Source organism: Mycteria americana, chromosome 1, assembly GCF_035582795.1.
Source record: "Mycteria americana isolate JAX WOST 10 ecotype Jacksonville Zoo and Gardens chromosome 1, USCA_MyAme_1.0, whole genome shotgun sequence".
Classification (NCBI taxonomy): domain Eukaryota; kingdom Metazoa; phylum Chordata; class Aves; order Ciconiiformes; family Ciconiidae; genus Mycteria; species Mycteria americana.
The window spans coordinates 92,521,617-92,536,786 of NC_134365.1; the positions used below are offsets into that span (position 1 = coordinate 92,521,617).

Here is a 15,170-nt window from a genome sequence, read left to right on the forward strand (position 1 = left end):
TCCACGGCGCGCCTGGTGACATTGACCTGCTCGGCTTTATCGTTCTCCAGGTTCCTCTGCACTCATAGCCAAGCAGTAAGGTGAATTTTCACTCCTAGCATGGAGATATTTTTACATAGTGGCACCTATGCCAACTATGCCTATGCCAGGAGAAGAGTCTGATTTCAGCTGAGGTTGCTGCAGCTGTTGCCACTGCTGCCCAGCATAAGTATTTATCTATTGGTCTATCTATCTGTTAATATATGGCCACTTTACTGCCTGGTTCTGAGAGATTATAGCCTCTGCAGCAGGAGGCTCATTAATCTACTGACCCATAAAGCACCGGAGCAAAGATATTTATTTGCACTTGATACATTAAAGCAAAAATTAGCCATCTAACAGAATACTGGCAAGAGGATAACCAGCTTAAGACAAAAGGGTGTATTGCCCCTCTAGAGTGTCTTTTCCTTTCTCACTTCAAGAGAACATTCCTGTCCCCAAAATATTAGTCCTCTTTGTAGGACTGATTTGTGCTCTTCTGAGTACTGATCTGACAGAAAAGCAGAACTATGGGGGGTAGAAAGCCCATTATGGAGAGCAAGACAGGAAGATAAGAGGGTTCTTGCTCTGGAAGAGGGGAGATTGAAAGAGGAGTCAGAATGGGTATGTGAAGGAACTGAAACAGAGCTTCATGCAGTAATTTGCATAGAAGAAGACTGGCTTCGGGAGTAGCAGCTTCTTTCTGTTTAAAGCTGGGATTTCCAAAGAGACACAGGGAACTGGTGTCCCACTTCCTCTGCCAGTTACGAGAAATTGATTTAATTCCCTTAAGCCACCTTCTTTTTCGTTAGTACATTATACTTGCATATGATCATATAACACCTATGATTAAATTAATGTTGGTCTGAGAAGCATTAATAGCTAGTTTGTATTAAGGGATCCTTTTATTTTCACAAATTCATAAGAACTATAAGATGTGGACTTTAAAGGATAGCTTTGTGCACTAAGCAATAGTACCAGTTCCATCAGTTCTCTGGAATTTATCTTGCATTCTGTCATTAAAACCTGTTAAAAAGGTAATTTTTCTTTACTGTATTGCAAGATAGTTCTGTCCTCGAAAAGCTCTGCTTCGTGGAGACAAGCATGGTCGATCACTCAATCACAGTTGCTGTAGCATGATGCCAGAGCCAACTCTCCGAAGAGTCGGCTTACGTGTCTTTCCATCTATGACGCGGTTAAATCAGCAATACAGATAAATCACTTACAGAAAAGCAAGAGCTGGTTGCGTAGCTATGCCTTGCATACCACAGAATTAAAAGAGGTGTGAGAAGAAAAGAGGGACAGTATGGAGGGGAGAGAGCTCAGAGGTTTTTGTGGGATATTAAAAAGACAAAAGCCTCTAGGGTTTGGTAACATCCTGAGCCCTTTTTCCTTCCAGGAGAAAATTATCTACCAAGTCCAAGAAATGGAAGTCGATATTTAACTTGGGCCGTTCTGGCTCAGAATCAAAGTCTAAACTGAGTCGAAACGGGAGTGTCTTCGTAAGGGCACAGAAGCTCTCTGGTAAGAACACACTTTTCAGTTAAGTATTTCTCTCTGCAGCTTTCTCCTGCAATATTGATAGCATGGGACAACCTGTATGCACATAACACTAATACCATTAGACTTGAGATAGTCTAATGGGGTCATGTTTGTTGCCTGGTTTCATGCACATCTCATTTTCATGTGATGGTGAGAAGCACCCTTTCAGAAGGATATGCCAGACAGCTACAGTAAATATTCCATTTTGGTATGTGATAAACAGCTGTTGTTGCCCAGCTGTCCACTCTTGCCATTTGGACAAATGTTGCCATTAGTCCGCTCTTCCAGCCCAGGCAGCCTCTGGCTCCTCATGTTCCTTACATGGCACTGGGTGAATGGCTGTCCTTCCAGGCTGTCCTTCCACTAAAGAGCATTAAAGAACATAAAGAACTGAGTTCAATGTCTTTGTGAAAAACAAGGCGCCAGGAGTTCCTAGGGCTCCTGGCTCTCACCACTTTGAGGGAAGCTATTACTTTTGCAGAATTTACAAGAGAGAAGTTGTCTTTTCTCCTGGCTGTAATCCCAAGTTCTAGCCCCTCCTGAGCTGCAGTCTCTTAAACACTCTGCTTCCTAGAAAATCACATGGCAGTGCCAATTCCCAGTGTTCAGAAATGATGACTCAAGTTCTAAAAATCATGAAGTTGACTTAAAAGTAATCACAATTTCTAAAAGAAAGCATACCCTTTTTTACCTGAGTTCATAAAGAAGTGTTTTGGGTTTATATGTCCTAGATGTTTTTAGTATCTCCAAGTCAAGAAATTTACTTTTTAAAAAGAAGATGAAGGTGGAATTTTTTTTAGATAATCTCATGACTCCAGGAGCTGGTCTTTGGAGGAGCACTACCAAACACTGCAAGACTTGAAATAAAATAGTTAATGTTGGCAACATTACCTACCACCACATATAAGAGAGGCTGTATTTGAATCAGAAGTTAATGTGAAGCCAAATGCTGGATCCAGCTCTTTTTGGACCCCTGCTTTCCCCCATGTTTTGCATGTACAGATGGCCTTGCATAGGGTGCCCATGGCAGACCTCAAAATAGCTCTCCATCCTATTTTGATCACCGGATCACCTTCTCACTTTTATAAGGAATACTCTGTCCCAAAATAGTGCTAACCCAAGGATGCTCAGAAATGACTGGAGCCCAGTGGTTGCGGGGGCCAAGCCTTGTTCCAAGCACAGTACTGAGTGACAGGAGGCTGTACATTTTCACCAGCAGGACACACAACCACACAACCATGCGCAGAGATTTAGGCACTGAAGTAGTGCTTTTGAGAAGCAGTGCTTTAGTGCTGCCATGTTGTATTTTTGTGTGCTCTCTGCTTACAGCTTAATGTGAGGAAACAGATGAACTTGCTGTTGAAACTCAGCGCATGCTTTAACACAGTTTGTGTCCATGTACACAAGTCTGCAAGTCACATAAAATGCGAGCTCCACAGATTGTATTCTGTTCCTCTGGGAAAGCAGAGCCAGCACTCAAGACGTCATGCCATATGAACATAAAAGGTAGCCAGGACTCCATATAATTGCAAAAAGTAGCTGGAGTTTCTCATGTGACAGTGGGTCCCAGAAGCCTTAATTATATAAACAAATTAAATCCAACAAGCCTGCTCACTTTCTGCCTTACCTACTTTGTGCAACATTGTAAACAGCAAACTTTGCTCCCAGACATTTTCCAGAGCTCCAGGGACCCTTTTTGGGCTGCCAGAGACTAACTTGTCTTCCTTGCCAGCTACATTCCCCCCATCTCCCCTTTTCAGAGCGGTAACAGCTACACGCTTCCAAAACCTCTCAGGAACAGACCTGTAGAGTGTCTGGTGACAAATGGCAGCTTGTTTCTGGGCACGCAAGTCCAGCGAGGATGACCAGGAAAATAGGTTGCTTACTGCCCTCATACATTTCCTGGAGTGCTTGCTGCAGGCGGGGTATGCTCATGCCAGCAAAAGAGCCTGAGAGTGCAACGTAAAAATAACCTAACATTTGCTATCAGGAATGAGAGGTGAGAAGGCATTTATGTCAGTTTAGTTAAAAAGTCCCCACATCCAATAGCCTGACTTGACTGGGGAGGGCAGTGGCTCATAACGGCATTGGGGATGCTTATCTGCTTCACAGTGGAGATGGTGCTGACTGGCTGGGTTAAGTATAGCTCTCCACGTGTCCGGCAGGTGCAAAGCTGTTGTTAGCAGATCCCCAGCTGTGTGGTCAAGTGTTGTGGGTAATAAGCTGTGCAGTGTGGACACAGGGGAGGGGAATGCTTGGAAATGGAAAATAACTTTGATGTCTGCCTGGCATGCCTGTCTCTATGTAGCCTTTGGTCTTTATGGGCTGAAACCTGCAAAGCCACAGGATCTGAAGCCTGTTTCTAAAACTCATTTTCCACAGAAAAAGCAACTATTCGGCCCGCGAAGAGCATGGACTCACTGTGTTCCCTGCCAGTGGAAGGTGAGACATCAATAACCTATACTGTAAGGGCGAAGGATTGCACCTCTGCATTCTCAGCTTTCGCCCGTGCCTGCATGGATGCTGTGGTCTGTTTCTTTGCCTATCTCACCATGTTGTGTATCTTTCTGTGCTTGTGCCATGGCTGCTGACATGTGCCCCCACCTTTGTGTGCATACATTATTAACTCTTTTCTGTATCTTTTATGTTGGTGCGTGCACCTGAGAGTTACCACTGTGCCTAGCTGCATCTTTATTAGGAGTGGGATTGCTTCGATTTCATTCTTGGTTATTCTGGGCACAAAATTCCCATTTATAAGGAAAAGTATAAAGCAGTGAAAAGTGCTTGCAATAAGTCAACAAAGCCCGGAGCTGTGATCTTTGTGGGCAATGGACGCTAGCCCTGGACTTGGCGGTATCTGATTGAGAAGGGCCTCTAATAAAAGACCTAGGTGATTCCACTGGAGGGCATCCTATCCAGCCCTGCCTGCCCAGTTTGAAGGAAGCCCCAGGGCTGGAGCCTGGAAGGTCTTCAGTGCCTGCTGTTCCCATCTCTCTGGGGAAATGTGGGTGTTCAGCAGGGCAGGACTCACCCCTGCAGGGACTGAGGAGGGGTCCTCACAGAGGAGGGTTGCTTGTTAGTGCTTTGCTTCCCGTTGACTCCCTCCTGTCTTCCCAACTCTAGGGGAGGATGAAAAGAGCAGATTCAAACGGGCAGTAACTACTGGAGGGTTTTTTGTTCCGGTGATGAAGATACAGACAGGAGGCACAGGCAGCTCATATGACCTCAGCAAGGAGAATGAGTGGGAGCGGGAAGGATCTGCTGTGGGGGCCAAAGGATGCTCAGAGCCGAGTGGGGAGAAAGGTCCTCCCCGGACACCGCAGGCAAAGTCACCCCCTGAGCAGCTGAAGGTCTTCTGGGCAGCAGAGGATGCTGAAAACGAGCAGACTTCCCCCAAAGGCGGCCGCATGTTCTACACCTCCGAAACAGCCACCAAGTCAGGCTTCCCAAGCAGCCTCTTTCCCTTGGAGGCCTCCCCTCGTCACCAGAGGAAAGCCCTGAACATCTCAGAGCCCTTTGCTGTCTCTGTCCCTCTCCGGGTATCCGCAGTCATCAGCACCAACAGCACGCCCTGCCGTGTGCCCGCCAAGGAGAAGCTTTCCCTCTCCAGCCTAGAGGAGCTGTCTTCCCTGGTGGCTGAGAGCACGAGCCCCTCTGCCCTGGAAGCGGGGACGCACACAAGGACAGAGCAGGTGCCGGAGCGGAAGGAGAAACAGCTGGGGCCCACCCTGCCAGCGGAAGCATCCAGAGGTAAAAGTGTGTTAAGGAGGGGGATGTGGAGCCTCTGTCGGGCTACTGGAGGTGCCCTGCAGCTCGGTGGCATGGAGGTTGCTCCAGCCTGCTCTTGTGGCAGGAAAGAGACCAAGCTGTAGTAGGGTGGGTGTTGACGGTAGCAGGTCAGGTTGGTGCTTGTTGCAGTAATGAGACTGGGGAGGTGGGTGGCCTCCTGGCAATGTCCTGTTGTGCTCAGAGGGAGGTCTTTAGCTTTGTTAGTTGGCACTGGGTTGAAACAGCACCGCTGTGTCTCAGGGCACGTGTTTTCAGTCACAAGCAGTCACACCGTTCATTTGCATTTCTGATCCAGGCTCTCACCCTGAGGACCTGGTGGCAGCCAGGAAACCCGAGGCCGTAGAAACTCCACAGCCAGCAGCAGAAAATCAGGAGACGTTATGTGGGCAAAGCAGCTGCACAAGCAGCACCAGCAGCCCCCAGCAGTCATCAGAGCAGAGTCCCACCTTGGAACAAACACCAGCCTCAGAGGCTCATACGGGGCCACTCCCTGCAGACAAGGCAGAGCAAGGACAGCACAAGACAAAGGATGTCTCCTCAGAAGGCAGCTGTGGCCAGCAGGAGATCGAGATGGCTAAGACAGAAGAAGGGCTGCGCTTAAGAGATGTGGTAAGGAAGAAGGCATGAGAAAAAGATGGGGGACAATGTCATGGTGGTGACTGGGAGGTTGTTTCAAGTTTCACTGTGTGTCCGTAGTCATGAAAACTCAGTCTATGACCTAGGCTAAGCAGGGTCAAGAACTGACCATGTACTGATTTCACTTCTGTCCATGTCACCATGTGGTGATTTACCTTTACACAACTACCTACTGTCCCCTTTTGGTCTTCTTTTCCTGTAGCTATATGATTGCAGTCCATACAATCTGTCTGCTCTGAGACTTTCCAGATGTGAGACTGTCTGGATGTCTGAGCATTTTGACCCATGGTCTCTGAATTCCCCTTCTATTTTTGCTGTCCCATTTGTCCTGGACAGCCTGAACAGTCATTTTTTCTTCCATTCTCTACACACTATTTTATTATTACTATTATTTTTGCCTCCTCTGTATCTCTACCAGAGGTTTTTCACCAAGTTTCTTTCAGTGATACTCATCTCTGGACAGCTATTTAAAGATCTGTTGGCATAACTCCTTGAACAGATTATTCATTCCAGTTTGTGTGTGATTTGGGAATGCAGGTCTGGCAAGGCCAAGCGAGCCTGAATGGGAAGATCTGGGAAACAGGCTGAGACATTCCAGCTACCCATTCACCTCATTCTTTCTGCACATCTGTCCAGGCCTCATTTTGGCTGCACCTCGGATCTTCTCCTCCATAAACCCACTTGTTTATAGATGTATTTCCTTCCTTGAACTAGTAGCAGTATGCGTGTCTGTGTTTCTGTACCCATGAGTGTGCTCATCCAGAAGCCTGTCTATTCTAAGAGGGCTATTTGAGGAAAATGGAGGGGTATTTACTGGTAAGTTGTGAGCTGTCAGGTCATGGCATTTCTTCTGTTTTTCAGAATGAGGAGGACCCTGCGAATGCCCTTTTAGAACCGCTGTGGTCGGAGATACATCAGGAACTGAAAATTATCGAACCTGAAGAGGAGGTCTTGCTCTTGCCAGCAGCTGTCCCCAAGACGGGCCCAATTTCTGAATCCTCTTCTTCAGTACAAACAGATAGTTCTTCCTCTGGCCCAGGGCAGAGTCCAACACTGTCTGAGCAGAAATCTGCAAGCAGAACACCACAGATAACAACTCAGGTGCCTTTATTTGGTGCCAGTGGCATGGAACGACAAGACAGCCTCCACAATTGCCAGTCTGATGTGGTTGCACAGCAGAGCTGTGCTTCAGTCCTACCCAAACTGGGTACTCTTCCAACTGGCACAGCTGCTCCAAAGAACCACCACCCAGTCGTGGAGAGCAGGAGTGAATGTCTCACTCCTCCCCTGGACTGGAAGCTTCATAGTCAATCAGAATTTAATGAGGTTGCCCCAAGTGATGAATTTTCTTGTTCCAAAGGAGCATGCCCAGAGTCAGGGAGAGAAAAAGATAGCACTTGCCAGCTGCAGAGGGAAAAGGATGGTCTTACCAGAGTCCAAACTCAGAGGGAGAAGCCTGAGATAATGACTGCTGATAAAAGGGACACATTCTCCTCCAAGGCGCTGAGTGGAGCTGGAATCCAGGAGCTGAAGGAGGGCAATGCTGTTAGCAGAACCCATGATGCTGGTGACCAGGATGACGAGGATACCTGGACAGATAATGTGCAGAGCTTAGAACTTGTGGAGCCATGGGAGGATCACCAGTGGGTTACAAGCCCACTCCATTCCCCCACCTTTAAGGACATTCAGGAGAAGATGACACAGGAGTTTCAGCCACAGAGCCAGAGAGCAGACACAGGCCTTTCTCTTAGACCACGATTCAGTCGCAGCCTCTCCCTGGACAGTAAAGACACAGTGATGAGTCTGTGGACTATCCCATTCTCCTTCATAGATGCCACTGACCAGCAGCAACCATGCAGTGACATTCTGCCAGTGACTTGTGAGCTTCCCAAAACACAACCCATCTCCCCCTCTAGTTTGGGCAAAGCTAAGCAAGATGAGAATGGTACAAATCCTCCAGAAGAACCTTCAAAACCTGAGGAGCTGAGGTACCACCTCAGCAGGGAGGAAGCACCAGCTGAGAAAGAAGGACCCTCCAGAATCCCTCTTTCAGAACCAGAGGAAAAGAAAGTGGATGTGAGCAAAGAAAACCCTTGGAACTCAAAGCTTGAGCTGCCTTTACCATACCAAAATAGCCCAGGCAGTTCCTCACAGGCGAAGAACACAAGGGAGGAGTTATCCATGTCTCAGGACACTGCCCTGGGAGGAGAGACTATTACCAAAGCATTGTGCTCTGCTACTGAGTCACAGCTGAGTAATAAAGGTGAAGAAACACCTCGCAAAGTGAAGACTAGACCATCGTCCCTCAACTTGGATTCACTCCTTCCAGCCCCAGATTTCTTCACATTCGAGAGCCTGTCCATGCCCTCTGCCCCTGGGAACCTCTTGTGCGGGCAGAAGGAAGTAAAAAGCAGTGATTCTGTCCCATCCCTGCCGACTGCCTGCCCTGCTGCCGGTAGAGGTGTTCCCTGGGGGTCTCCTTTCAATGCCCACGTGGATCTAGACTTGGATTACCTGGCAGTGGCCCATGCCACCACTGGCCGTCGTAACTCTGCCCCTGTCAGCGTGTCGGCGGTCAGGACCTCCTTCATGATTAAGATGTGCCAGGCCAGAGCGGTGCCCGTGATACCACCCAAGATTCAGTACACCCAGATCCCCCAGCCCCTGCAAGCTCAGAATGCTGCTCCACCAGCTGAGAAGAAGGAAGCAGAAGCCAAGCAGGTTGTCAGGCAGACTCAACAGGTGGTATGGAGCCACATGGAGGCCCCCAAGAGCCCACTGACAGAGAAGAAAGCCAAAGCAGAAAAAGAAAACAGTGACCCAGCTCAAAAGGACTCAGCCTGTCCTTGGCACAGCAGCCTTGGCTCTCCACTGGAGCCATCTCAGTCCAGTTATCATCCCACTCTGGATGCCCCTGTTCTGCGCCGAAAGCGTACGTCTGAGGGGGAGACAGCTGGAGATAACCCACAGTCCTCAAAGATGGAGAGGCCATCAGGGTTCTCCAAGCCTTCCTATAGATCTAGGCCTGGGAGGCCCCAGAGTCTGATTCTCTTCAGTCCCCCTTTCCCCATTATGGACCATCCCTCCTCCTCAGCAGACTCCAGGGTGTTGTTATCACCCATAAGGAGCCCCACTCAGACCACTTCTTCGAGCCCCATTTGTGGTGATCTGTCTGAGACTTCGCGGACAACGCCTGAGGGGGTGACGCTGCGGAACAAAATGACCATCCCCAAGAATGGCCAGAGACTGGAGACCTCTACTAGCTGCTTTTACCAGCCCCAGAGGCGCTCTGTGATTCTGGATGGACGAAGTGGGAGGCAGATTGAATAGCAACTGCTTTTCTTATTCCTTTTCCGTGGTGGATGCGATGGGAGTGTTTAAGAGCAACTCTGTTGCCATTTTGCTGTTGTTATAACTATTTTGTGCAAGATGGACCCAAATCCTTTACAGTTTCCTGCAAAGCATTTTGCTACAGAGGGTCATAGTCTTTTTGTCTTGCTTTTCCTTCCCTTTCTCATCCCTGCCTAGTCCCTCACTGTCTGCTTTTTTTTGTAAGCCAGTCCCAGGGAACTTGCATTTCCTCATACTTATTGTCTAACAAGCCCTGTGAAAGTCTCATCCTCCCTATGGAGAAAAAGAAAAATAAATCTCAGTATAATTAGAAAATAGGACTGGGAGGAAACACTGTTCCAAAGCACTGCAGCACAGGGTGCAGGGACACAACATCTGCTGAGGAGGTAAGTCCAGATGTTTGGGACCTCCTTCCATTGTTTCCCAGCCACCAGTGAAGGACCGTGCCTATCCATCTCTGTTGTCTGATTTAGACAGTGTAAATAAATAGTGCAAGGAGACTGGGGATAGCTGAAGAGGAAGGTGAAGCTGGCACAAGCAACTCATACAGAGTATGAGACACCCAAGGATGTTCCAGTGATAAATATACAACTTGAAGGCACTGCCTCCAGCTCTGTCCTTGCATCAAAGATGTGCTCTTTCTAGCATGTGCAAGTGATGAAAGTAGCTGGACAGGAAACACCTAGTTGTTCTTTTAATCTTCCAAGTCCTCCTCATGAGTTTTGTTGTGCTCAGCCACAACTTCCTTGGGCAGACAACATCCATGTGGCTGGGGAATGAGTGTGTAGCTGACTGTCCAGAGGTAGAGACTCCTCAGGCTGGTATCAATGATAGCAAAGATACGGTCATAACAAAGGCCAGTATCAACTATTTTCATCGTTGCTTAAAGCCAGATGACACCTCTGCAACTATCTCCGGCTGTGCTCCACACTGCCAACAGCAGAGAAAAGCAAGAGGATCTTCTGATCTGCATGTCCTTGGGCTATTGCCCTCTTGCACCCTGACTGACATACCTTTGACCCTTGGTCTTTCATTGCCACTGTGTGGCATGTTCCCACGTGCTTCTTCTTCCTTTAAACTTCTTCTCCTTGTGATTTTACACTCTTTCTTTGAGAGCATGGCTGGCTGTCACCTCCCTGGCCCTCAGGGCTTTCAGATTGATTAAGGGTATGGTAAAGAGGATGATTTGTGGGACTGCAGAACAGATCATGAACAATATCCTGAGAAGGGGATTTGAAGTGAATTAAACTCTCTCCTGAAGGGCCGTTATTGTTACAGGCAAATACATGTTCATATAAGCAACAGCTGCCGCAGGAATAGAATTAAAGCTTCCTTTCTAAATCCTCTAACTCTTCGTTAACCACAGGCTCATCTATTGCCTGGTATGTGACTGTGGGCGATTGCAAAGTCAGGTACAGCCTGTGTTGTCTCTGCAATTTAAACGTCACTAGTGACTATGGAGGAGATGGGAACACAGCTGTTGCTGCCAGCACTGAGATTGTCCCTGTAATGGTGCTTGCAGGGGCCATCACTCATGGAGATGTCTGAGTCTGTAGGCCCTCGAATGGGTATTATGGTCTATAGTTTAAGCAGTAACTGAGCATCTGGTAGGAGGTGCTATAGCCACCACAATAAGTGTAAGTCAGAATTTCCCAATGGATGTATGTTTAGGGCTTTTTTTCTGAAGTACTGGCATTTTCAAATTGTTAGCACACTCAACCCATGAGCTCTTGGTCTGTACTGAATGTGTCACTCGGTTAGCATCATTGTGGCTGGAGGGCCCAGAGTCTGTACAGTGCTTTCTCTGCACCCTTTGATTGCTAAAGGGGTGAGATGCCAGAGTACTTTTGAGAAGTTCTGGGCCCACAAATGCATCTTCAGATATATATATCTTCCACAAATATATCTTCAGCAGAATTTTCTCCTGCCATATCCAAAGGGACTGTGAAAGAACAAGTGCTTTTCCTTGTCACCAGTTGCAGTCTTTGATCCTTCCCACTGTACTCCTCCCTTGTGCATAACACCATATAAGAGGGTACAGAGCAAAGAACTAAGTCTGTGCTGTCAGTTTTGTTGAGGGAGAATATTAAACTAGACAAGGGCCTGGAGTTCTTGTTTGGGTCCATGTTGTCTCACAGATGTCAGCCTATGCTTTACCTGGGCAAGCTGTGGACGGCAGATCCAGAATATGCAGCTTTATGACGATCATATTATCCTCCTCCCAGACCATAAGATGCCTGTGCAGCCTCCCATTAAAACTAAGGGATTGCCAGTCCTCCATGCTCCTCGTAATTAGAACAGCTCTGTGCTGCATTTACATGGCACCCAAATGCCTTTTTTACTGCCTCATGGGAAAGCTTTTAACCACCACGGCTGGGTTAATGGCAAATGACTTGGAAAAGTGTGATACGAGGTATTGTGGTAAGGCTTTACAGAAAGTAAAAGTTGTGGAAATGATGCCCAGGTTTTTTTGGCATCAACAAAATAGTTTACTTTGGGCAGGGATTTATATTCTCCTCAGTTCCTGGAAGTTTTGACTGCCAAGGCATCTGGACCAGAGCCAGTGAAGCTCACGAAGTAATGTATCAAAAGAAAAAGAAAATGTGATGAAACCTTGGCACCTTAAATCCATTCTTTTTTTTTTTTCCCTCTCCTTGTTCTCATATAAGCTGATCTATGAACAAGAAATGAGGTCTGGCAATTTGTAGAGAATACACTGTCTCAACTCTTAACAGCGTTCCAGTAAGTAATAGCACTTTTGGCATAAGTGGTGAAACTCCTGCAAGAGAAAATTATTAGAAATCTTTACTTAATACTAAAGATCAGCCTCAACTAAAATCTGTATCCAGACTACAATTTTTAAGGGTGTTTCGGAATTTGAACTCAGATCCAGGTCCTGGATTTTAATTAAGCAGAGATTCTGTAATGAGATCTCTATTTTGTTGCTTGATGCTATCTCTATCTACAGTTTCATCTCCAGCCTTCAGCTGATGTATCAAACTTCCAAGAGCCTATCCAGGTGGTCTTAATGCAGACACATCACTATAGCTCTGTTGTCACAAGCAGGCTTCTATCAATAGAGCTGAGATAAAGCCCCAGATCCTGAAAAGCTGGGACTACTTGCTTAGTTGCAAGGCACACCATTGCACAGGTATCACCATTCCCAAATCCAGACCCAGACTTCTGCAGAGTTTCTAATGCTTGATGGTGGATCCATGTTGATACTGATGGTTGCAGTCAGCTGCAAGGACCAAGGCTTGATAGCTGGATAGATCCGGAAGACAGAAGCCTTCTCCCATTGAGTGGTGCTGACTGTGTGGTTGGAGCTTCCTGAGATCCAACTTTACTAAGCCATTCATGAGGTCAGCTTCAGGGTCAGACCCGATGTCATCTTTGCTTCAGAGCCCTTAGGTTGTCCTTTGCCACTCTGCAGTAGCAGATTGAACCTGAGACTGGAAGCTCTTCTGAAGTTCAGGGGTTTGCAGTGGTACATTGCGGGTACCAAACTCCTGCCCTCCAGCACAACCCTGCAACACTAGAGACTTTAATAAAGGATCTGGGGTTTTTTTGCTTAGTTTTGGGTTTGTTTGGTTTTTCCTGTGAAGCATTATGGAGAGGCGTAGATCAGATTTATGGGACATGGGTCTGGCCCAGAATTTGAAGTTTTGTGTACGGGAAAGCTAAGTTGGTTGTTCTTGACATTATGGAAAGGATCTTTCTAAATAGCCTGTCACATCATTTGCAGCTCTGCAAGGATCATTTCAGGGACCCTGCAGTACATTCGAGTCCCTTGAGACTGCGAAGAGTGTAAAGGCCAGTCCCTCAGTCATGATATGGTATCACCAGCAGGTATTGCTTGTGCACTTTTATCAATGGGAGACAAGTGACTAAATTTCACTTAATTCTTCTTCCCATGTAGTCAGGGGGCTTGTGTAGCTTCTGTTAAGGGTAGCTGAGAGTGAAATGGCTGGCAAAGATGGGAATCTCCTGATGGAAAGGAGGGACACGGATAATGTTAGCTTGTGGGAGCTGCCTTATGGGCAAGAGGGTAAACAGAAATTAGGATTGTATTTTGTTGTATAAACCACATTCCTCTGGGCTGTCCATCCCATGCTATCACTTCAGAAAGACTGAAGCACTTCTTTTTTTCACCTTTAGGGCTTCCGAAGAACTTAAGTCTGCATTAGAGAGCATCCATAAAGCCCTGCAACATTTTCCCTCATCCAGAGTCCAAATGGTGCAATCGAAGTCTTTTTTCTTCCTTTATGAATTCTGAAATGCCTGTAGTGGTGAATATTGTGTTAAATTTATATATATATATATATATATATAAAGAACCTTCTATATAAATATATTAAAAAGGAAATGTAATTAAAGTGAAGGAATTCCCTAAATAGAATCCTGTACATCTGTGAAACTTGGGCTGATGCATGGAACTGTTTTCTGCTGCAACTTTTGTAGCACTGAGGGTGTGAGATCAACTGGCCTTTTGCCCACAGAGGAGAAGCTAATTAGTTCTGGCTAATCTGTGGTGGGCAGAAGGCCTGAATCTGCCTTCCTGAGCCGGATCATGTCCTGGGAGAGGAGGGATGAGATCAGGGGAGACCAGAGTGCAAGAACTGATTTAGCTTTCCACCACAAGCTTCTCCCCAGTCTGTGAAAATGCAAGCAATCTACTGGAGCATATATTAGCTTTCAGGCATGCCCAGGTTTTGCAGTTGTCCCTTTTGCTTCTCTCCATCTCTAGAAAAAAAAAATATCTCTAGGGGTAGGGGCGAAGCTGTAGCTGGTCCCAATTTGTTTTAGCTTTCGCTTGCTCCTAATCAATGTAAAGGCTTGGTGATAACTAATTCTGCTCCAAGCAAGGAATGGAAAGCTTGCCATGAGTTCAACTGGAGATGGAGCAGGACTTTAACAGCCCTGGAAAGGAAGGATGGCAGGAGGCAAGTGCTTCCTCAGGGCTCCATGCAGCAGCCCAGACCTTAGATCTTGTTCTTGCAGGCACTGGTCCCCTTTGAAATACTATTTGCTGCCAGGTCAAGGGAAGGGCTGGAAGTCAGACACTGTGAAAAGGACTATCCCCATCCCACTGGCCCTGGTTTGTGATTACTTCTCCTGCTAGCTCTGGTGGATTGTATTTTTGTTAAGCTTTGTTCTCTGTGTGGACTTGCCTGCCTTTGCGCCTTATTGCTTTAAAAAAAGAAAGAAAAACAACAACCACAAAAAAAAATGTTTTGCCAGGTCTCAGCCATGAGATTAAACTGGAGTTTTTATAAAAACAGACCTGTGCCCTAGTGATGTTTTGAAACATATTCTTTTTCCTGGATTAGGTTTATGAATGCGGTGCAAATGCATTTGTCTTCCTCTGACATGGAGTTTGAGCCCTTCTTTTGTTGTGTGAGTGGCCAGGGCACTAAGCTGTGTTTGTCTGGGTTTTGACTGTGGGGATGAAAGTTAGGACCTGATCACACACTTTTCTGATTGGAGGTTATGAGGGCTGCAGCTGCTCTGCAGCTCTGAAAATGAAGTGAGGGCTTGGAGACTTCTGTAGAATTACCATTATCTGAAATGCTTTAAAATTTCCAAGGGTAAAATTCATCTTTTTTCTTACCATTTCTAGTTCTACCAGGCTGAAGTTTCAGTGATGCACAACCACGTCCTCCCATTTAGCACATCTCCTGCAGAATTCTGCCTTGCCTGTGATAATGTAGAGCAACGCAGAATAGAGTATGGAAATACTTTGGGACCCTAGTGCTTGTAGAGGGGAAGCCAAGCTGGAACAAGAGAATTAACTATGAAGCCTCTGGTGCATCGTGTATGCAATTCTGTTGATT

The 15,170-nt window shown here is 46.7% G+C and overlaps 1 protein-coding gene across 1 annotated transcript in view; it reads left to right on the forward strand.

The window, feature by feature from the left end:
• The window catches only part of ARHGAP31 (Rho GTPase activating protein 31), a 61,792-nt gene extending 50,588 nt beyond the window's left edge, over positions 1–11,204 (forward strand). The window contains exons 8-12 of the mRNA XM_075512672.1: positions 1,418–1,542; positions 3,943–4,002; positions 4,684–5,310; positions 5,645–5,958; positions 6,847–11,204. Coding sequence (XP_075368787.1) covers positions 1,418–1,542; positions 3,943–4,002; positions 4,684–5,310; positions 5,645–5,958; positions 6,847–9,315 — 3,595 coding nt within the window. The 3' untranslated portion in view covers positions 9,316–11,204. The remainder of the gene's footprint in view (positions 1–1,417; positions 1,543–3,942; positions 4,003–4,683; positions 5,311–5,644; positions 5,959–6,846) is intronic.
• Positions 11,205–15,170: the final 3,966 nt, after the last annotated feature.